This window comes from Dama dama, chromosome 31, assembly GCF_033118175.1.
Source record: "Dama dama isolate Ldn47 chromosome 31, ASM3311817v1, whole genome shotgun sequence".
NCBI lineage: Eukaryota > Metazoa > Chordata > Mammalia > Artiodactyla > Cervidae > Dama > Dama dama.
The window spans coordinates 39393838-39416718 of NC_083711.1; the positions used below are offsets into that span (position 1 = coordinate 39393838).

At 36.4% G+C, this 22881-nt stretch overlaps 1 protein-coding gene across 3 annotated transcripts in view; it reads right to left on the reverse strand.

Moving 5' to 3' along the window:
• Nucleotides 1-964: 964 nt before the first annotated feature.
• Nucleotides 965-22881, reverse strand: part of VGLL3 (vestigial like family member 3) — a 54034-nt gene continuing 32117 nt past the window's right edge. For all 3 annotated transcript variants that reach the window (XM_061134172.1, XM_061134174.1, XM_061134173.1), the window contains exon 4: nucleotides 965-8946. In XM_061134172.1, the coding sequence (XP_060990155.1) occupies nucleotides 8903-8946 (44 nt within the window). In that variant the 3' untranslated portion in view covers nucleotides 965-8902. The remainder of the gene's footprint in view (nucleotides 8947-22881) is intronic.

The window sequence follows — 22881 nt, forward strand, 5'->3', positions numbered from 1 at the left end:
AATGGGGGGAAGGGTGTTAAGTGTATTTTAAGAGGAGGTAGTGGATGGGTGAGTGGGTGGAGACAAAAGGGGGAAATGACAAGTAAAGATGGAAAAAAATAACTACTGCCACCAAAACATTCTGCTCAAGGCTAAGAGAGTACACCATACAGCTGTTGGCACTCATCAGTATATTTTGCATATTTACATATACAAAGTATTTCCAAACAGCCTTGTGTTTGTTTTAAAATCCCACACGGAGATGTCTGGGAAAGCTGTCACTGCACAAAACTTATTTCCTTGGTGATATTTGCAAAACTGCTTTCAAATTTCTGTATATACAACATAAGAGACCAAACAGGCACTGTCATTACCCATATTATAGAGAAAGTTCGACTTGTCCATCTACCCATCAGACAACATTCAGTGTGAAACATCCGTTATTCTAAGGCAGAGAAAGCACCTGTTTGGTTGAAGCCAATTTTTTATTATTACTTTTGTTTCAATACAATATGAAACACAAAGATCACCCAGTGATCCTTGATTAGTCCTGAAACCACGAAAGTGTGATTTTCCTCCTTAATGTTTACTCTCATTCTTGATTTAGGGGTTGTTTTTTGTAAGAAAAATGATAACACTAAATGGATTTCTCATATAGCACCCCCCCCCCTTTTCTTTTGGCAACATAAATCTCCTGAAAACCACACATAGCCCATTTGAAAAAGATTAGGGAACTTCCAGCAGAAGAAATGGGCTAGTTGAAAGTTATATTTTCCTTTTAGCAAGATCCACAAGAAAAGGATAGAATGTCGTGCTTAAAGGGGAACAGATTTTGTATTTTTTGGCAAGATATTAAATCCTCTGTGGCTATATTTGGCTCCCTGCAAATAGTCTCTTGCACAAGTGCAAAGCAAAGATCAATGCTGGTGTTCTTCATTCAGCCACAGCCAAACTTGGTATGGAAAGTAAAACAGTGGGGCTTAAGTGTTGTTTTGAAGAGATTCTAGTTCATTTATTGATCAACAGCATTCCAGAATCTAGGTTCCTACTTTACACATTAAATGTATCAAAACATATTTGCTTTCCATAGCAGTTTTTCCACTGCTTAACTGATAACAGATGGAAGGATTCAATCTGGACAGGAATGTAAAAGCTTTACCACGTCAATGTAGTCATATATGGATAGTTAGTCAAATGTGTATAAACAGGTCAAATAAGATGCTTGGAGACTTAGGACATCACAGGATGGGCATATATTCCCAAAAAAGGAAGCAAAACAATTAAATGGTAGATGATTGTCCCCAGAGAAAACACACTTCAGCTAGGAAGAATCTGCACCAGATGTCCTGGTCTCCACCCCCTTGAGCGCCTCTCTGACATAAACACAATATAACCCTTTGAATTCCAAGGCGCTATAAGAACCACATAAATGCTTGAAGTAACAAGAATTTCCTTTATATGCAATTATTTAAGTGAATGTAGATGAATCCTTACACAGATGACCACTGTACACACGGAACGTGCCTTGCTAGTTACAGTGACACATTAAACCCTCTTAGATGAAAGGGCTGAGGACAATTAACTGAAATCCAATAATAACTGTGGTTGGCTGAATAACGCCCTCAAAATGTTCACTTCCTAACCCCCAGAACCTGTGAATATGTTAGCTCACATCTAAGGACTTATCTTAAAATGAAGAACTTGAGATGGAGAGATTATTCTAGATTATCCAGGCAGGGGCAATGCAATTACAAAGATCCTTAAACTTGTAAAAGGGAAGCAAAAGAGAGGGTCAGAGTGACCCATATGAGAAGGACTTGACCAGTGGTTCTTGGCACTGAAGATGGAGGAAGAGGCCATGAGCTAAGGACTCGAAACATCAAAGAAACAGTTCTCCCAGAAAGAACACCGCTGACAACTTGCTTCTAGCCCACTGAGATCAGTACTGGATGTTGGACTTACAGAGCCACCGGATAAATTTGTGTTGCTTTTAGCCAGTAAGATTGGTAACTTTTTATAGTAACCATAGAAAACTCATTACACTTGTCTAGTCTGAATATGGCAAATAGTTAAGAAAGCCATGTCACGTTATTTTCACTAGTGATGATGAATGTCTACTAACTGAAATGCTGATTTCCAGGCTTTGCATTTACACATCAGAAATTTATTTAACAAGAAAATAGAGGGCCCATTAGGGAACCTCCAGCTTCCTTTAAAAATATATGGTCTTCGACTTCTCCTTTCCAGGGGTATTTCTTCAATGTCAATGAATTGTCAAGAAAGTTTTCCATAGGACTTAACAGCAAGTTCCACATTAACAAATGCAAAAGCAAAACAACCAAGTACACCTCTGCTGAAGAGTTAATTGATAACTTCAGAAGCATTGTATTACAAAGTTCCCAAGCCTGTTATTATGTAATTGATATAGCCCATTTCACTTGCTGTTCTATTATAACCCTTGTTTTGTAACCATACAATTCTTACTACAACACATAAATCCCTTGGCTATAAAATTAACCTCATTAAAAAAAAAAAAACACCTAAAGTGTTTTAATTTCTAAAGATACTTGTAAGTTGCTTAACTGAATAAGAAGAAAACAGAGAGCTTTAGTTAACTGTCAAGAAATGTGGACAAAACCAAACTGCTACATTAAAATATAAGCATTGAGTTCACATTAAGTTATTTATTGAACAAACTGAAGATGACATTTGTTTTAACTACAAAGTCCTCCATCATTTTATATCATCAACACATAGTTATGAGACCAATTTGAAGAGTGAATAGAAATACAAAAATGTCTCTTCCTCCAACCTGATGAAAAACAACAAATTTTATATATATATATATATATTTATATATTTATATATATATATATATGATTTTATAGTTAGCTTGTAAAGCTAAAATTTTATGAGTTACATATATTTTCTAAATTAAGAATGACAATAGAGCTAAGATTAATTTCTCTTTCTTGGCATGTAAAATGAAGATAGCATAAAATTGCTCATCAAACTAATAAATCTGGATTTTTTTTATTAAAGGGTTGTAAGATAACATTTCTATTATGTTTTCAGTTCACTTAATCAAGTGACAAATATAAAGCTCATTGTACTATGTATTTTTACAAAAGCTTTCACCTGATCTAAATTTATGTGATGAAAACAGAGTTTATGTTTTCCCTTTCAATATACTCATTTTAAAATGATACAAAGACTTCACATGAAAACCCTTCCCTTAACTGCGTATCCAGAAACATGTATGGAATAGTGATTTTAAATCAGATACCGCATCCAAGATTGTAAACAGTCTAAAAAATTAAATCAAGTGTGTAAATAATCATTAAATTTTGCCCTAGTCATAGCAAAGAAAAAAATGTACAGCTCTATCAATATAAAAAGACATCATAGAAGAGTTCACATCTTATACATATACCAAACAACTAATTAAAGAATCTTGTATTCTAAAAGAGTTATTCTTAGGTCAAAATTTAGTAGTCCAGAAATTGTTAACAAGGAAGCTAACTGATGATGACCTGTCATTTTCTAGAAGGTGTGACTGTTTATTTACACAAGAGAATTGGTAAATTTTACTTACCATTTCTTAAACTTTTAAAAGAAGATTTGGATAATTGCATTGGATCAAATTAATTTGCAATTTCAAGAGAACACTAATTTGATCAATTATTTGAAACCATAAAAATATTTTTCAAACAAGCACACACAATGGACAATAAAAGAAATAACAGAATTAAGATATTTTAATTACGACTATTTCTATACTTTGGAAAAGTGTACAGAGGGAAATTCCAAGAGAGCACTAAAAAGAAAAAAACCTACTGACAGATTCTGAAGTCTGTTCTAAGCCCAATCTCTAAGATCAAGTCACCAATTAATTAACATTGTGAAGCTATTAGGATGTGAGGTTTCTCTGTGGACCTCACCTTTTCCCCACTTTCTAGAGCCTTCCATTTGTGTACAGTTTACATATCCTTCTTCAATATACATTATTTTTCTAACTGTATTGAACTATAGTTGATTTACAATGCTGTGTTAATTTTTTCAATACAATGGTACAGCAAAGTGACTCAGTTCATATATTTATATACATATACATATATACACACACACACACATATATATGTATATGTCCTTTTCATGTTGTTTTCCATTATGATTTATCACAGGATATTGGATACAGTTCCCTGTGCTACACAGTAGGACCTTGTTGTTTATCAATCCTAAATATGTTAGTTTCCATCTGCTAATCCTAAACTCCCAATCCTTACTTCCCTCACCTCACCTCCCCCTTGGCAACCAGAAGTCTGCTCTCTATGTCTGTGAGACTATTTCTTCAACATATACTATTAAACCAAAATTTTACCCTGATTCTTCTAAAATGACTTAAATATTAGTTTTAATCTTTAATAATAAAGGGCTCTTGGGCTATGTTTTTAGAGAATATATTTTAATTTCTCTCTCAAAAGCCACCTTAAATCTTTTGAAAGATAGGTCTTTTATTCTGGAGGAGGAAAAAATAAAACAACTGAGTCTTTAGGGTCCAGTAAATTACAATTGGCAGGCTGATTTCAGTCTTGGTATCATAGTCTTGGCTTTTCCAGTGTCCTATCTGCTGTTAAGATGCTCAATCACAAGAATTCTAATGGCCATCAATACCTCCCTTGTAACCACAATGGCTCAAGCGAACCCCTTCCATCTTCAACAACTGACACAGTGTCAACATCTGCTTCCAATGAAGTTGTTTCTTTTTTCTCAAGTCAAATAAATCTGCTGACTGAGACTGTAAAGAGTTGCTTTTTTTTTTTTCCCTCCTCTTTTCATGCGGAAAAATTTTTTTCCACCATATTTTGCAAGTTTTCCTCCAAGTTAAAAAAAAACGGCTAACTTCAAAGGAGATGTTTTTATTCTAGGTGCTAAGAAAGCCCAAACTATAATAAAAAAAATAATAAAAACTTTGGTGATTTCATGAAACTGTCACTTTCATTTTGGAGACAATAATCACAGGGTTCTGGATGAATACAAGTCTGAAATGTAAGAAAACGCAGAGTTGGACCTATATACCACTAAGAAGTTAATTTATTTTCCTTCATAAACAGCACATTAAAATATCAGAAATAATTCAGAAATTTACATTTTCTCTTCAACATCTAGTAGAAGACAAAGATTCTCTTGCAACGATTTCTTACATAAAAGCACAGCTGTATATCAACTTTCTATAGATATGGGTGTGTAAAGAAAAGGGACACTTGGGAGCGCAATTTGATTATTTACTTACTCAGCTGACAGATACTTGAGGAATCTGTCATTAACTGAATGTCTACTATGAGCCATGTTATTGAGTGTATATATATGTGTGTGTGTGTGTGTGTGTGTGTAATATAATTTCCAACCTTCCTAGCCTGCCAGTTAGGTATTATTATCCTACTTTACTCATGAGATAAATAAATGAAGCCCCAAAACACACATCTAATTGTGGCTAAGCCAGAATTCAGAAAATGATCAATGTCCAAGTCAATTTTTTTTCATTGATTCATTGCTTCTCTGTTCACCCTCCAGTCAGAATTGTAACATAAATACTGTCCTTTTCTACTGCTTAGTGTCACTGACCCATTTTCTTAATTTGGCATATATTATGTAACCAAGGGCTACTCAGTAAGGGACAGAATGCAGTTTCTTAAAATACAGTATCTGATTACTATTTGCATAATAAATAAGGAGTTTCATAAGGGCACATTTTATGCCAGTGCCTGGAACTGTTTTTTTTTTTTAAAGGTTGTTACAACATGAAAGAAATTAATTTCTGTTACTCCCAATCCACTTGTTCTCATGGCAAAATGTAGAGTAATTCCTGTTACTTTTTGCTTAAAATAATAATGCACATAAGATGAAAGAGGGGAGAAAAATTAAAGGGGAAAGTTAAGAAGGGATTGTTAGCCTTATTAAGAAGAAACACTGATTTTTAAACATTTAGAGGTGCTTTTCAAATTAACAGTGAGGAACCAAATAACTTGTTAGGATCTAACTAGTCACTATTTTATTGTTCCTCAGATCAAGATAGCTTAGTGGTCAAAGCATAGATTAGATGGAAAATCAATGAGATAATTTCCTAGGGTCTAGCTCACAGATCTTTAGAAAGCTTGAATAAAGACTAATTTGTAAAATAACCAAAAGCAAAATGTTTCCAAATGAAACTGTAGAGGGAAATGGTAGCCCTCAATAATGCAGTCTGGAAACCTCCGAGATAAACAGTATCATTTTGGTGGGAGAAAATCCATCCAGAGAAAGCATTTAAAACTTAAACTCAGATTATCATACTAAATTACAACTCATCCCTTGTATGACATCTGGTGATTTTGGTAATATAATGATAACAAAGGCATGTCAGACAATCACAGAGACACACCCATTCTTCTGTGACTTAGATTTAGATCCACTCTTTGTATATGCAAGGATCCAATCTTTGCAAAGTGCCAACACCACCCAGGCCTGTTTTCAGTGGGAGATCTTATTCACAAATCTCTCCTGCATACAGCAGAATTTAGGTCCCTAACTTTTCTTGGGTCCTCAGAGCCGAGGAATATTTCACTAGATAGCTACCAGGAGTGACACACGGCCCAGTGCCACCCTAAATTTAGAGTGCAGCTACCTGTCAGCTCTCTCTCCTTCAACTCAATTCACTAGAGAGTAAGGAAAGAAGCAGAGAGTTGAAATATTTCTTCTCAAAATTGGGAAAATCCAATTGAGTGATCTGAATGAACTGGAATACCACACAATTCTAAGAGAAACTGCAAAGTTAACAGGTTCCAAGGGAAGAAGAGAAAAATAAATAATCCCCACTGAACCATCCCATGGAAGCTGCTGAACACTGGCCTTTGAGAATTCAGGAGGATACAAAATAAACCCATTTTAAAGATTCATTAAACCTTGTGCTACACAGATAAAGGCAGAGTACAAATAACTATATCAAATTAAACTGCAGATCAAAATGTAGATAATTTAATCAAGCCACTCCCTAGAAATCTAAGTTCATATCATTAGTAAGTGGACTAATTCCTTAAGTTTAGACCTCACATTAGGTAAATGTGTATACCATGTCAAAGGGAGTCTGGTTAAGAAGAAACATAGTGATGAAAATACAAGAGAGGGCATAAATTTATAACTAATAAGATGCACCAGGAAAGAAAACTATGGAACAACAGGGAAATATTTGAAAATGATTTGTGAGAATTTTGCCTAGCTAAGCAGACTGTGTTGTTCTTATACCTAAAATGTTCACACATATAAGTTATACTATTTAAGATAGAAAATGAAATTTCACTAAACATTTAATTTCACATGGATGAGGACAGGGATGGAAAAAATTTGAGAAACGTTTTTGACAAACTAAAACATCTATGTAACACAACTTTTTTAACGTGACCCAACTCTGGAAGCATCTGAAAGAATGGACTTTATATTGAAAGTTTTTAAAATATCAATAACTGCTTTTTGATAATCCTAATCTTTTCCTAATAGTATTTTAATGATAATCCTAACTTTTTCTTATTTAGATCCTGAGGGCCATGTCAAGTTGAATCCTGAGTCCCCAGTAATAAATTTCAAATAATAAATTGCTAATTTATTAACTTAATTTCAGTAATTATAGTATAAATCCCAATTTAAATATATCTTGCCCCCAATTTTTTTCTTAAAAAGAATCTGATCAATTAAAACCAGAATTAAACAAATAAGACTTGCAAAAACCTTTTTTAAAACAGTACATATGAAATACATTAACCTTCAACTTATAATGATGGATAAAACTCTCAGAAACAGCCACTGAGTGAAAGGTTTTGTCATGTGTCTAGTACTTTCCCAAACAGAATCCTTTCAAACTATCTTCAGGAAAAACTCACTTAATGAATAACTATAAACAAGAAAAATAAGTCACTGGCACTCAAAGATAGCATGGTTAAGCTTTCCCCCCGCCCCCAGTAGCTGGTTGTAAATTCTGGTTCCATTTTATCAAAGTTGGATGGACTACAAAGATAATTATATACTTCAGGCAAACTCTCCATCTGATTGAAAGTTTATGAAAACTTTCTTAGTCAACCTCCAAACAGTCTTTGGGAGAAATCAAAGTAATGAATAGCTTTTTAGTGTGATCATTAAAAAACTTCCTTTTCAAGCTACACATGTAACTCAGAACTAAGTAAGCTATCATGGAATTAAATCTTCACTGAGACTTAATGTGAAACAATACTATATTGGCTTGGCTATGGTGCTACTTTTGTAAAAAGAAGAAACTATCACACATTTGAGGTAACTTAGAGCACAGAGCATATCACAGATATCTTAGAGACAAGCATTTTAAACACTTTAGCCAGTGCTTCTCTGAGAGCAAGTTCTTTAAACAGAACTTAACAATTTTTACAATATTAAAAAAAAAAAAAAATCCCTCAAAAATAGCCCATCAATGCTAAATCAAACTTCCCATATTTTTACAAAAATAGAAGAACATAGAAATACAAAATTGTATTCCTGAAAGAATGAACATTTTCTTTGTGGTTCATTGTTTCCTGACAAGGTAATTGGTTCAAAAAGAAGGAAAAAAAAAAAAAAGTCAAACCAAAAATTAAAATATGTATTGATAAAAGCAAAACAAAAAAAAGAGAGAGAGAGAGAGTTGCACAGTTGGCAAAGGCTCAGATGAGGGAAAGAAATAAACAAAAATGCTTTTCTTCAATGTCTAGGACTCATTCTGCTTTCTCAAGAAAAGGCTCCAAACCAAAGTCAGCTGGAGAGCACTTCCTCTTTTCCTTCCGCGTCTAATATGTCCCGCTGCAGAATGACAGTCCCTGGCAGCATCTTTTCCCAGTGGGCCCATGGATTCATGCTCCAATTTAACTTGATAACACTGTGTGCTTCAGTACCACGGTGATTCCTTGCCCTTGTCCTGATGCTGTAGACCTAGAAAAGGTGTGAGAAATAGAAAAGTATCAATATGTGTAACACTTGAGAATGGGCATTTTCTACAACGCCCTAGATACAGAAACCAAAGTGACAACTGAGCTCCCAAGTTTCAGAAAGCCAACCAGTAAGTGACCAGGAAAACTCGAGACTGGAGCAGCGCTGTCAGCACAGGGCACATTCTTTACTGTGGCTTTTATCTTACTACAGTAGGTGTGCATAATAAATAAAATAATATAAATGAAGCTTTCTTATTTCTGATCTCAAAAGGAACTGATATGGGAAAAAGATGATACAGGTGAGCTCTGGGGCGTATTTAGGCAGCGCTTCAGTTAACACTTGTCAGCAAACATCAGATGGTAGTTTTGGACTAAGGTAGGGAACTAAATTTACTTATTTTTATTTTTCTCTCTTCCAGAAAATATTTGTGTGTGTGCATTCAGTCATGTCCAACTCTTTGTGACCCCATCGACTGTAGTCCGCCAGGCTCCTCTGTCCATGGAATTCTCCAGGCAAGAATACTGGAGTGGGTAACCATTCCCTTCTCCAGGGCATCTTCCCAACGCAGGGATTGAACCCAGGTCTCTCGCATTGTGAGCAGATTCTTTACCATTTGAGCCACCAGGGAAGCCCCACTAAAGCATCTGTAGTGATTTTATTTCTTGTCTTTCAACTTGTCAAATAACTGTGTAAAGCAATGGATGTCATTACAAAACAGATACAATTAGGCAGTCATTATGGAGTCATTAAGACACTAAACAAATTACATAAAATGAAAAAGAACAAAAGGGAGTCAAAGAAGCACCTCATAGAACCACAAGGCACGATCTCTGGTTTTATAGCATTTGTGTACTGGGAAAAAGCAACTCTTTCTGAATGCCAAATGATTAGTTCCATCTTAAGTTTTATCTCGTGTACTACCATTATGTTTAGACAGAAAGTCCACAGTTTCCCTTTCCCATTTCAAAAGAAGAGGAGGAGGAAGAAAAAAAATAAAGAGGATCTGGGTCATATCCACTCACTCTAAGTTTGCTTTATTCATTTTCAAATAATTTTGTGGCCAGAATAATTTGCAACCTGACAAAGTCTCCGTTGGGTGACTTTTATAATCTAAACCACCTTAACCGACAATCTGCTGACTGCATAAATATTTTTTTCATTATTAGAACGTCTCATCTTCTGTATGACTCAGTATTTTCCACACTTGAAGACCCCATCAATCTATAGAATGTCAGCACTGCAAGTCATGAATAGTGTTGGAATCATCAAGTAGTTTGAGTGTCTTTTTTTCTTCTTAAACAAAAGCAATCCCTAGTTTGCCTTGCAAAGAGAAATGACTCCACCAAAATCATGTTAGCCTTTTTCTGTGGACAAGGATTATGTTACTTAACATAGTCCTAAATATTCTAATCAGAGTTAGTGGCTGGATAACTCTCGCTCTTCAACTGTTTTGTTTCCAAGTCTGCATTATCCAAAGCAAACCTTAAAAAATCAATTCACCTATGGCCTACAACATATTAAATGGCTAATGTTGTCCTTTTGGCTTTATTTCTTCTCAGTGATGGGACATAAATATAACTTTTCCTTTGATTACCAGGTATCCATACTTGTAAATCTCAAAGTAAGTATAAAGAAAAGGAACAACCACAGACAAAAGACTCTACTACTAGTAAGTTGTAACAGGGCTATGATTTTTCTTGTTAAACACTTGTTGAAGGAAGATCAAAATATTTAAGAATCAGTCAGTACACTTAGTTTTCCCAGTGGTGAAGGAGACAAAATCATTAACCCATGATTCTTAATGGGGTCTTGTTGTTCAGTCACTAAGACATGCCCCACTCTTTTTAACCCCATGAACTGTAGCATGCCAGAATCCTCTGTCCTCCACAATCTCCTACAGTTTGCTCAAATTCCTGTTCATTGAGTCAGTGATGCTATCTAACCATATGATCCTCTGCCACCCCCATTCTCCTTTGCCTTCAATCTTTCCCAACATCAGAGTCTATTTCAATGAGTCAGCTCTTCACATCAGCTGGCCAAACTACCGGAGCTTCAGCTTTAGCACCAGTCCTTTCAACCAATATTCAGAGTTCTTTAGGATTGACTGGTTTGATCTCCTTACTGTCCAAGGGACTCTCAAGAGTCATCTCCAACACCACAGTTTGAAAGCATCAATTCTTCAGTGCTCAGCCTTCTTTGTGGTCCAGCTTTCACACTCATACACGACTTCTGTAAAAACCATACTTTTGACTGTACAGACCTTTGCTGGCAAAGTTATGTCTTTTCTTTTTAATATGCTGTCTAGGTTTTTTCATAGCTTTCCTTCCAAGGAGCAACAGTCTTGATTTCATGGCTGTAGTCACTGTCCACAGTGATTTTGTGCTCCAGTTGCTTTAGTCGCGTCCAACTCTTTGCGACCGTATGGACTGTAGCCCGCCAGGCTCCTCTGTCCATGGAATTCTCCAGGCAAGAATACTGGAAGGAGCTGTCATGCCCTCCTCCAGGGGATATTCCCAACCCAGGGATCAAACTTAAGTATCCTGTGTCTCCTGCATTGCAGGTAAATTCTTACTGCTGAGCCACCAGGGAAGCTCCCACAGTGATTTTAGAGTCCAAGAAAAGAAAATCTGTCCACATTTTCCCCTTCCATTTGCCATGAAGTGAGGGAACTGGATGCATGTATCTTTAATCCATGATCCTTACACAATCTACAGATACTTGGGGGTTCCCCAAATTTTCTTACAAGAACATAAAATTCACTCTGCTATTATTTTGCTACTACTCAGGCTTTTATTTTTTTTTTTTGCTTCTCACTCCTCTAACTCAAACCTATATGAAATTAGTTTATAACACATTTTGAAATCTACTTACTGGCTTGCTGAAATCACCCATGTTTATCTCTTGATATTAGTAACTCAGTTTTAGGTTTATTGTTTACTCTGTGATATGTTCAGAGAAAGTAAAATAAACATCACAATGACAATGTTAGCAAATACTTTCTTAGGGCTGAACACACTAGACATTGTGCTATTTTATGTGAAATATCTCATTTAATGCTTCCAATCATGCTATATATATATTTATATTTTATGGATATATATATTCATTTTACAAATGAGAAAACTGAGAGAAGAGAGGTTATGCCAACTATTATGTGGTAGAACCAGGACTGAAAGTTGGTGGTCTGATATCAGAGTCAATGGTTTCAACCACAATGTATATGGCTCCCCTTTTGTGCATTATATTGTCTGTAGGCTGTGACACCAGCCTGTATTCTTGCAATTCCCTGAGTCAAAATCCTTTCATTAAATCAATTCAAAGAAAAGTCAATACATTTTAATTATTGATTTTTGCACTATTTAGAAACACTCTGATTTATCAGAACTGATACCAGTGTTAATAAAATAGCTCTGTGCTTTTTTTTTAAACTATACATTTGCAAAGCTTTTCTAAGTCACAGAAGATGATTACACAGTAGTTTGTTATCCTTCAGATCATGTAACAGGACATGTTTTATGAACAGATGTGTAACCAATCCTCCCTGCCCCCACCCAAATCAACTGCCACAGTATGAAATCTGAAGACGTAGGGTGGCCATCTGACCCAAGATGTGTTTGTCAGAAATGGGACCAAAGAACAAAGACATCACACTGCTGGATTCAGAGTTTGAGAGTCTGAGATCAAGTCAGGAGAAAACCCTGAAAGAAAACACAAGCCCACAGACCCAGCTTCTCCCTTCAGCTCCAATACCACCACCACCTGACCATCAAAAGAGAAAAGAAAAACCAAATCCAGGGATAGAACAACTGAAGTACAAACACAGGAAAGATACACTGAATACTTAGGAGTAGGAAAGACGCTTTGGTTAAAAGAGATCATATTAGGATTTCCCTTTAAAATTTGAAGAATCTGACTGTATAACAAGGCATTGTAACTCATTTTCTAGCTGAAATTTTTGGGAGCCTATTGCTTCACAGATTTCTTCTCTTGCAAATAAACCTCTGGGAATAAGGAAGTGGACTTGGCAGCAGGGTGTGCCTAAGCAGAGAAAGCCTAGAAACTTCCCCCACCCTTGTTTCCTTCAGCTCCTAGGTGTCTGATGAAAAGATCTTAAAGTTCCCATGAGCTCCTCAAACAAGCTGCTTCAGAGAGATTTCTGCAGGCCTGCCTCTTTATCCCATAGCTGTGATGTGGGTACCCCATGGCATAAAAAAGGACATGAGCCACCCCAGCTGAGCACCTCAGAGGCATTACAGAAGGAAGCCAAACGGAGTAAATAGTCATCAGTGCAGCACCGTATGGAGAACGCACAGAGAAATGGTGGGAGAGGGGATATGTCTGCAAACAAAAGCAAGACAGGAATGAAATGACAAAGCTAAGAAGCAGACAGCAACCACTTAATCGACAATGTTCATGATATGACTAACTGAGGAAACAGAGGCAATCCCTAGTGAGGGAAGCATCTGAGAAGAGGGTTCAACTAGAAGTGGGACAGGGTTTTAAACTGAGCAATGAAGAAATCATTGGGCTGGACTACAAATACTCAGAATTGATCAAGTAATTATAGCACAGGGAACTACAATCAATATTCTCTAAAGGAAATGAATATGAAAAAGAATGTATATACAACTTAGTCACTTTGCTATATAGCAGAAATTAACAACACTGTAAATCAACTATACTTGAATAAAATAAATTTAGAGAAAATGAATTGAAAAGCTAAATTTTCTGCTACTGGGTAGAAGTAAATAATAAACTGGTTTACTGAAAATGTTATACGCCAGCACACCTGAGTTTTAGGACCATGTGATCGTCAGTCATATCCACTAGAAAAGCATATCCTACTTCTAAAGAAGAAGAATCCCTTGACAACATCACTGACTATCACTCTTAAGTAACTTTAATATGATTCCAATTAATTTTATTGCTGGAGATAAAAGAGGTAATGTGGTAACCATGCACTGGTGAATATGCTGTTGAAAAAAAGAGAAGAAAAATAGGAACATAAAACCTGGATGTGCAGGTGGAATATTTTATGACTGAAAAGTAAAGAAAATACTTAAATGAAAACTTAGTTTCATAGATATTAAGAGTCTAGAAAACCCCTGTGGATCAGACTGCTTGATACTATATTAAAAGACGCTGGTGGTTTATTTCTACATTTAAAACATGAATACCTGCTTCATCCTTGCTTTAATAGAGAAAAGCCATAATTATCACAAATATAAATACACACGATGCTGTATTGGATGCTATATCAAAATACCCAGCCTTCACCAATAGCCTAACATCTAACACTGACACATTGTCAAATGATAACAAGCTACGTGATATGAGAGACAGTCACATTATCTTCTTCTACTTTATAAAATTATCACTGATAATTATCATACAACTGCATTTGTTTGAACACCTGGGCAACCAGTTTAAATGCTAATGAAGAATGTTTAAATAAGATCTAGATGGGGCTAGTACCTTAACACTAATGAAGGGATAAAAATAAGAGTGGAGGGCTATTCAATTTGGGAACTGATTTCATTGCAGGTAAATATCAAGATAGATCATGTTTAAGCATCAGGAAGAATTCCCTTCATTTGTTTTTAAAACTTAAAAAAAAAAAACCCTCAAAATATCATAGATTTGTTGTTTAAGGATCAAGTTATGAAGTATTTAGAAAGTAAAAGTTCTATATAATGTACCCTGTCATCACACAACTTGCTGAGTATACTTCAGATGTACATACATACACCACTGTTTATCCTATGTGACAACAATGCTTATTTCACCAGCAATACTGACTTGCAAAACCATTTCATGTCAGTGTATGTCAATCAACTCTTTTGAAGAATATTAATTCTTCAATATGCACAATATTCATTCTTCCCTATACCATAAATTACTCAATTCCATATAGATAGGCATCATTTGAATATACACACACACAGTGTGTGTGCATATAAAAATATATTTGCTGCTTATATGAATATTTTGGTAGATAATAAGATAACTTCCTGAAAATACATTTGTATAATCGTTGAACCCAAGCATATAAATATATTTATACTTACACATTTCATGGTGAGTGGTAAATGTTTCAGGAAGTTTGCATCAACATTCATATTTTTACTATTATCATTATTATAGATTCAATGTATCTAATTGTTTCAATTTGCATTTCCTTCAGTTCTCCTGAAGCTGAACATTACATGATTTAGTATTTCTTCCTCTATGTTTTATCTTTTGACTGACTTTCTATGCTTTGATTAATAACAAAATAATTTCCTCATTGATTTCTAAATGCTCTTTGTATATCAGGTATATTAGTATTTTTTTTCATGTATCACACACATTTTTGGCCAATTTAATGAGCACTAAATATCTCCATACTTACTACCTAAACTCTGGACAATAATTATTTTAAAAGTCATCACAAACAAGAATTTATTCTTGAACCAGACCAAAGATTAAATTTATTGTTAAACTGAATTACAATTACCCATGTATCATTACAACTCCTACATACTAAAACAATGACAAACTATACCTAACTATGATAGCATAATCATTTATTAGCAGAGGGAGCATCCTCAGTGAGTAGAGGTATTTTCCTGGGTATATTCAGAATTGTCTTAAAATTTCCATGTAGTAGTCTTGTCAGAAACAATGAGGTGAAAGCTGTCTAAACCTGTCAAAATATCTTTAATTCATATTCAAAAGAGAAGGAGAAATTTAAAGCCCACTGAACTTGATGCTACTGGTAGACCGTAATTTACTACATTACTGGAAGAAGCACGGGACCCATATACCTGAGGCCAAGAGTGCAGATGACTAGCAGCTCAGGGGCCAGGTGTCTCCCTCTGCTCCTGGCCCAAGCGGCAAGCACACTTAGTCTGCCTTCTCAGAACCCTCCTCCCCCAAAAACCACAAACTCGTGCACCGACTCTCCAGCTTTTGCCCTTACCGATATCCATTTCCTCAGATTCCTGCACTTTAAATGCTCAGCTGGGAGGGAACTGGCAAGTACTTTAAGCATCAGGATATGTAATTACAAATCTGAACCAGTCATTCTACAACTGACCTTTTGGAAAAATATAAAATACAAATCACAGAGTTGATAGTTTTTTTGTTACTGTTGTTCTTTGTTTTTTAAATTTTCATTGGAGTATAGTTGCTTTACAATGCTGTGTTAGCTTCTGCTGTTTCAGCAAGTGAATCAGGTATACGTACACATTATCTACTCTCTTTTGAATTTCCTTCCCACTTAGGTCACCACAGAGCACTGAGTAGAGTTTTTGATCATAGCAGCAATTTACCATGCTCAAAACATGAATGTCAGTGTGATAACCTCTTGGCTGAGAGAAGCTGGGGCCCAGGAGGTGCAATATGGTGTGGAGACACTGCTCAGCAAGTCAGTGACCTCAATTTCAAAAGCCGATAAAAAGTAACTTTGAAGACAGAAACAAAGAATAAAGGAAAAAAGGAATGGGGAAGAGTGAAATAAAATACCTCCTGTAATTTCTTCTACAGACTTTCCCCCAGAACTGGAGAGGAACAAGACCAAAAAAAAAGAAACGCCTGGATCATTTATTGTAACTGAAACCACAAGTTATAATACTCTCAAGAGATTCTAACTATCCAGACATCTGCTGGATAACAAATGCAGCCAAACATGCATCTTTAAAAAGGTTTCTAGGTTATGCAGTGACAGCTTTACGATCCAGAAAATAGATAATCCAACTAGAGGAAGAGGTAATCTGGATCCACTGCTTATCCATAAAACCTTAATTAGGGACACAACATCAGAACAGCAAGTATTCTACCTGAAACTATGAGTTAGTTAAGGACTCTCAAATTTTAACTGCAAAAGTACAATGTATTTTTTATGCCTACTTAGTTTAAGTAACCATTCTCCCCATTAAATCAAACCATATTGGAAAATATTCAGTAAGAATGAAACATGTTGCATATAGATCAATTCTTCACTGACATCAGTAATTTTTCATCTCACTTCTCTGCGACATGAACACAAGGGTGCTCTCTGACATATTCCAGAAACCTCTGTCCAATCAAAGCAAACATAAATAGGGCTTCAATGACTGTGAAGATGCTAAGTGTCATCTGATAGTGCTCAAACAAGGCAGCTATGAAAATAAGCATTATAACACATGCTTGTGGTTGACAAAATTAAATCCCTACTATATCAGGCTGTAACCAAACAAACAAACAAACAAAAAAATGGCATATTTTGGCCTCTCATCGGTCTCTTGCAAGAATTTTTTTGGTCATCTTTTTGCCAAGGAATTCAGAACATGTTGGCCACAGACAACTGTTTGTGAAACATTATATTGTTGATAAACAGAATAAGAGTTAGCCAGAAAGTGAATAAAAAGAACCTGTCAATTCCACAGGCCACATATAATTTTGTATAGAATCTTTATAGGCTATTTGAAAGTTAATGTAAAATTGCCTGGATACAAGTTATGAAACAGATCTTGTCATTCGTGCTGTTTCTTTTAGATGTACCACTATCTGTGATACTGTGGCATGAGTTTGAGTAAACTCCGGGAGCTGGTGATGGACAGGGAGGCCTGGCGTGCTGTGACTCATGGGGTCGCAAAGAGTCGGACACGACTGAGCGACTGAACTGAACTGAAAATATAATTTGTGGATACAAAATATTCTAACCCCTGAAAGAAGCCTTTTAATGCTTTGAGTGGTTATTTATTTGGAATCATGTAATAATTAAATAGGAGTTTTTCAATCTCTATAGCTCCTCTCCCAGGCAAGCAAATAAACTTCTCTCGGGAAGACATTGTGTACTTTGACAAAATCAACAATCCCAATGACAGGGAGTTGATGACAACTCCTTCATGAAAACAAAAGAAAACTTTGTAGCCCACCTTTGCTTGCAATTTTTAAGAAAACATTTCATAAAGCAAGAGATGCCACCCAATTTATATAGCTACCCATAGAAACTTGTTCATAAAATTAATACGAGAATGGAAAAGAACACATCTTAGTTCACAACTTTTGAAGATAGCAAATACTTTATTAATGGAGTTTTGGTGCATTTAACTACATGCATAATCTAACTTCCTTGTTCTGCACATAAAATTTCCTTTCAATCTATGAATGACAAGAACAAATATCCCAATAACCCATAATCATAACGATAGGATATATTTTTTAGTAATCTCTGATGACACCACCCTTATGGCAGAAAGTGAAGAAGAACTAAAGAGCCTCTTGATGAAAGTGAAAGAGGAGAGTGAAAAAGTTGGCTTAAAGCTCAACATTCAAGAAACTAAGATCATGGCATCCAGTCCCATCACTTCATGCCAAATAGATCAAGAAACAGAGGAAACAGAGGCTGACTTTATTTTTGGGGGCTCCAACATCACTGCAGATGGTGATTGCAGCCATGAAATTAAAAGACACTTACTCCTTGGAAGGAAAGTTATGACCAACCTAGACAGCATATTAAAAAGCAGAGACATCACTTTGTCAACGAAGGTCCGTCCAGTCAAGGCTATGGTTTTTCCAGTGGTCATGTATGGATGTGAGAGTTGGACTATAAAGAAAGTTGAGTGCCGAAGAATTGATGCTTTTGAACTATGGTGTTGGAGAAGACTCTTGAGAGTCCCTTGGACTGCAAGGAGATCCAACCAGTCCATCCTAAAGATCAGTCCTGGGTGTTCACTGGAAGGACTGATGCTAAAGCTGAAACTCCAATACTTTGGCCACCTGATGCAAAGAGCTGACTCATTTGAAAAGACCTTGATGCTTGGAAAGATTGAAGGCAGGAGGAGAAGGGGACGACAGAGAATGAGACGGTTGGATGGTATCACTGACTCAATGGACATGAGTTTGAGTAAACTCTGGGAGTTGGTGATGGACAGGGAGGCCTGGTGTGCTGCAGTCTGTGGGATCACAAAGGGTCAGACATTACTGAGCCACTGAACTGAACTGAACTGAACCACATGGTAGAGAGTTCCAGATGGAGAAAACTATATTTCAAAATGTGAGAATATTCTGATGACCCTTCAAATCCTTATCTTCTTGATTCTTTATCTTCCCTTTTCTCATAACCTGCCCGATAATATAAAAGTACCCGGTTTTCATTGTATGGCCAACACCAGCTGACACCACTACTGGAAAATTTGGCTCTGAGAAATATTTCAGCTATTCTTCAAGAACAGAAATAAATTAAACTAGAAACAGGAAGTGATGGAAGAATTTAAAGTTTGCATCTCTATCATGCATGATGCCTCACATCTCCAGTGTGACTTTGTTTTCTGATTGAAAAGTACCATACGTATGAAGAATAATGAGAACTTTAGTTCTGCACTATGTGTCACCATCTAGAAAACACGGCCATGTGCATTAGTTCATTGGAATCTCCTGGTCGTGTCAGAGTAGGAAGTATCATCTCCATTTTGCATCTAAGAAAGAGGAGTGGAGAGATTATGAGATCTGCTCAGCACAAAATAGCTAAGAGAAAATACAGGTCCAGGAATCTATCATTTGGCCCTCTGCTTTTTCCACAAACATTGTGAAGATTAATGTTCCCTGTATATTTACCATCATTTTACCATCAATTCTTCATCTTAGCTCCCTAAGTTTGGAAGGAAGAGTAAATTATTGATAAAAATCAATATTTCTCCTCTTTTTCCTTGTCTCTTTCTCATACATACACAGGAATACACATATGCACACACACACTCCAACATATTTTTCTCTTATAAATTCCTCCTTCTCTCCTCCTTAAACCACATTAGTGACCACAATACCTTCAGTCCCAAAAGGAAACACAAATTAACAAGCTAGTCTTCTCCGCTTTCATTGAAATGCATAAATACACATACAGGACTTCTTGCCATCTGTTTTTTTCCAAGAAAAAGGCATACAGAGTCTTCCCTGATGGTCCAGTGGTTAAGACTTTGCCTCTCAATGCAGGGTTTGCAGGTTGGGTCCCTGATCCCACATTCCTTGGGGCCAAAAAGCCAAAACATAAAACAGAAGCAGTATTGTAACAAATTCAATAATGACTTTAAAAACGGTCCATATCTGTCTTTTTAAGAAAAGGGCATCTAAATGTGCTTCTTCATCTTTTTTTTAGTCAGTAGCATCACACAAAACATACGTCACTCATAGATACCCTCTTAATGGCAATCACTTGATTCCACTTCTGAGACACTATGAACATTGTTACAGTAAACATTTTTGTACCTGTCCTCACATGCTGCTGCTTGTATTTGTGTGGTACAGACTCACAAGAGGAGTCAAAATTTAGGAGAATGTTTAACTGTAGTATATATTTCAGCTTAAAAAAAAAAAAAAAGCTTACACTTCTCTAATTTTGTAACAGCAATATATGAAAAATAGCATTTTCCCTTAACCAAGATGTCTTTTACAAGGATTTACATACACACACACACACACACACACACACACACACACACACAGAGGCATTTATTTGTATTATTATACAAATGCATCTTAAAACACTCAGAATTCTCTCAGAAGGTGTCTGCATTTGTCCTGTAAGACTGGAAGAGAATCTCTGAGAGGAAACCTCCATTCTTTGGGCACTGTAACATTACGGCACCATCCTAAGGATGGGCTTCCCAGGTGGCTCCCAGGTAAACCATCAACCTGCCAATGCAGGAAATTCAAGAGACGTGGGTTTGATCCCTGGGTCTGGGAGATCCCCTGGAGTAGGAAATGGCAATGCCACTCCAATATTCTTGCCTGGGAAATCCTAGACAGAGGAGCCTCCATGGGGGTGCAGAGAGTAGGACATGACTACACACACACACACACACACACACACACACACACACACACCTGGGAAATCCTAAAGACAGAGGAGCCTCCATGGGGTTGCAGAGAGTAGGACATGACTAAGCACACACACGTGTGTGTGCACACACACACACACACACACATACCCCCCTCTGGATGAAGGGCCAGGACAGAGAATGGGGAAGATCTACAGCACTCTGGGAGAGCAGGGGAGTTTCATCAAGGTCCTGCAGAATCTAGCCCTGGATGCTGGAAACTGACAGCCGTGCTCTGAAATGTATTTCTGCCTCTGATTCACCATCCTGCTACTTTTAACGCAGATCTCACTCTCTGGCTGGGATCTACTGGCATTCTACATGCATCTCAAAGACGGTTTCCATTACCCTTCTGGTCACAGAACTGTCATTCTGGACATGTGCCTTATACAACTAACACCATTCAAGAGTGTGTAAATACTGTAACATACTTTTGGGTTTTTTTTTTTTCAGTGGAAAATAGGCTTATGCCACAGGCCAAAAGAAAAACAAAGGTTTGCAGAAAGAGTGGAGCAATCAGCTGTTAATTACTAGAGTCTTTATGTTATCAAGTCATAATAAACTGCCAAAAAAATACTAAAAGTCCACAGGAAGTATTAGTTTACAAATATTCTTCCTAGTATTTTTTTTAATCCACAACTATTTCTTTGTGGCATTTTAGCTATCCTAATTAAGATAATGCCTTCAAGGTAAGTATCCAGAAATCTGTAAATCTCTATCGACCAGCACAGCTGTCACCGAAAAATCACATAGTCCTAGGGCTGGCTTCTATATTAAAAGGCCATTTAATGTGTCTCCCTGCTGAAATCAAATGATTAGATGTAAGCTTCTCTATTCTATGACACTATTAAATAAAATTCCTTAATTTCCTTATTTGTAAAAATCATTAATAATGTTAGAAAAGACCACAATGAATCACCAACCCCACAGTCTTCATAACCGTATTAAATGAGTCATAACTAAGCTAAAAAGAAGTGGTAAAGTAGGAAGGAGTGACATGACTTGTAGTTAAGCCTTTATTATATATGTTGCTTTAATTCACTCTCTTCTTTATACTGAAAAATGTCTTAGTGCTTTAATATTTTTATATAATTCATACTATCCTGTTAATGATTACTGTGGCTCTAGATGATTCCCATCACTTCATAGCAAATAGATGGGGAAAGAGTGGAAACAGTGGCTGACTTTGTTTATCTGGGCTCTAAAATCAATGCAGATGGTGATTGCAGCCGTGAAATTAAATACTTCTTGGAAGGAAAGTTATGACCAACCTAGACAGCATATTAAAAAGCAGAGACATCACTTTGCCAACAAAGGTCCGTCTAGTCAAGGCTATGGTTTTTCCAATAGTCATGTATGGATGTGAGAGTTGGACTATAAAGAACACTGAGCACTGAAGAATTGATGCTTTTGAACTGTGGTGTTGGAGGAAACTCTTCAGAGTCCCTTGGACTGCAAGGAGATCCAACCAGTCCATCCTAAAGGAGGTCAATCCTGGGTGTTCATTGGAAGGACTGACGTTGAAGCTGAAATTCTAATACTTTGGCCACCTGATGCGAAGAATTGACTCATTGGAAAAGACCATAATTCTGGGAAAGATTGAGGGCAGGAGAAGGGGACGACAGAGGATGAGATGGTTGGATGGCATCACTGACTCGATGGACATGGGTTTGGGTGGACTCTGGGAATTGGTGATGGACAGGGAGGCCTGGCGTGTTGCGGTTCATGGGGTCACAAAGAGTCAGACACGACTGAGCGACTGAACTGAACTGAACTGAAATGAGATGATTTCTCTCCAAATTTAGTACATCTCTCTTTCACTGTAAAGCCTGGAATTGGAGCATTAGGTTATGAGGTAAATATTCAAATGTCTTAGGTTGGTAACTCTAGGTTTCCTTTAGTCTTTTTTCGTAAATGTATATATCTATTATAGAGAGAAACAAAGTCAAAGAAGTTATTTTATGCAAAGCTCTATGATTTTGATATCCTTAGTAATCCAAATACCAAAATATGTGACATTTTAAAATGAGATGTTAAAATAGCTTGGCAAGTTTATTCTGAGAACTTTCATGCCTAAGTTTTGCCCAGGCTTGTC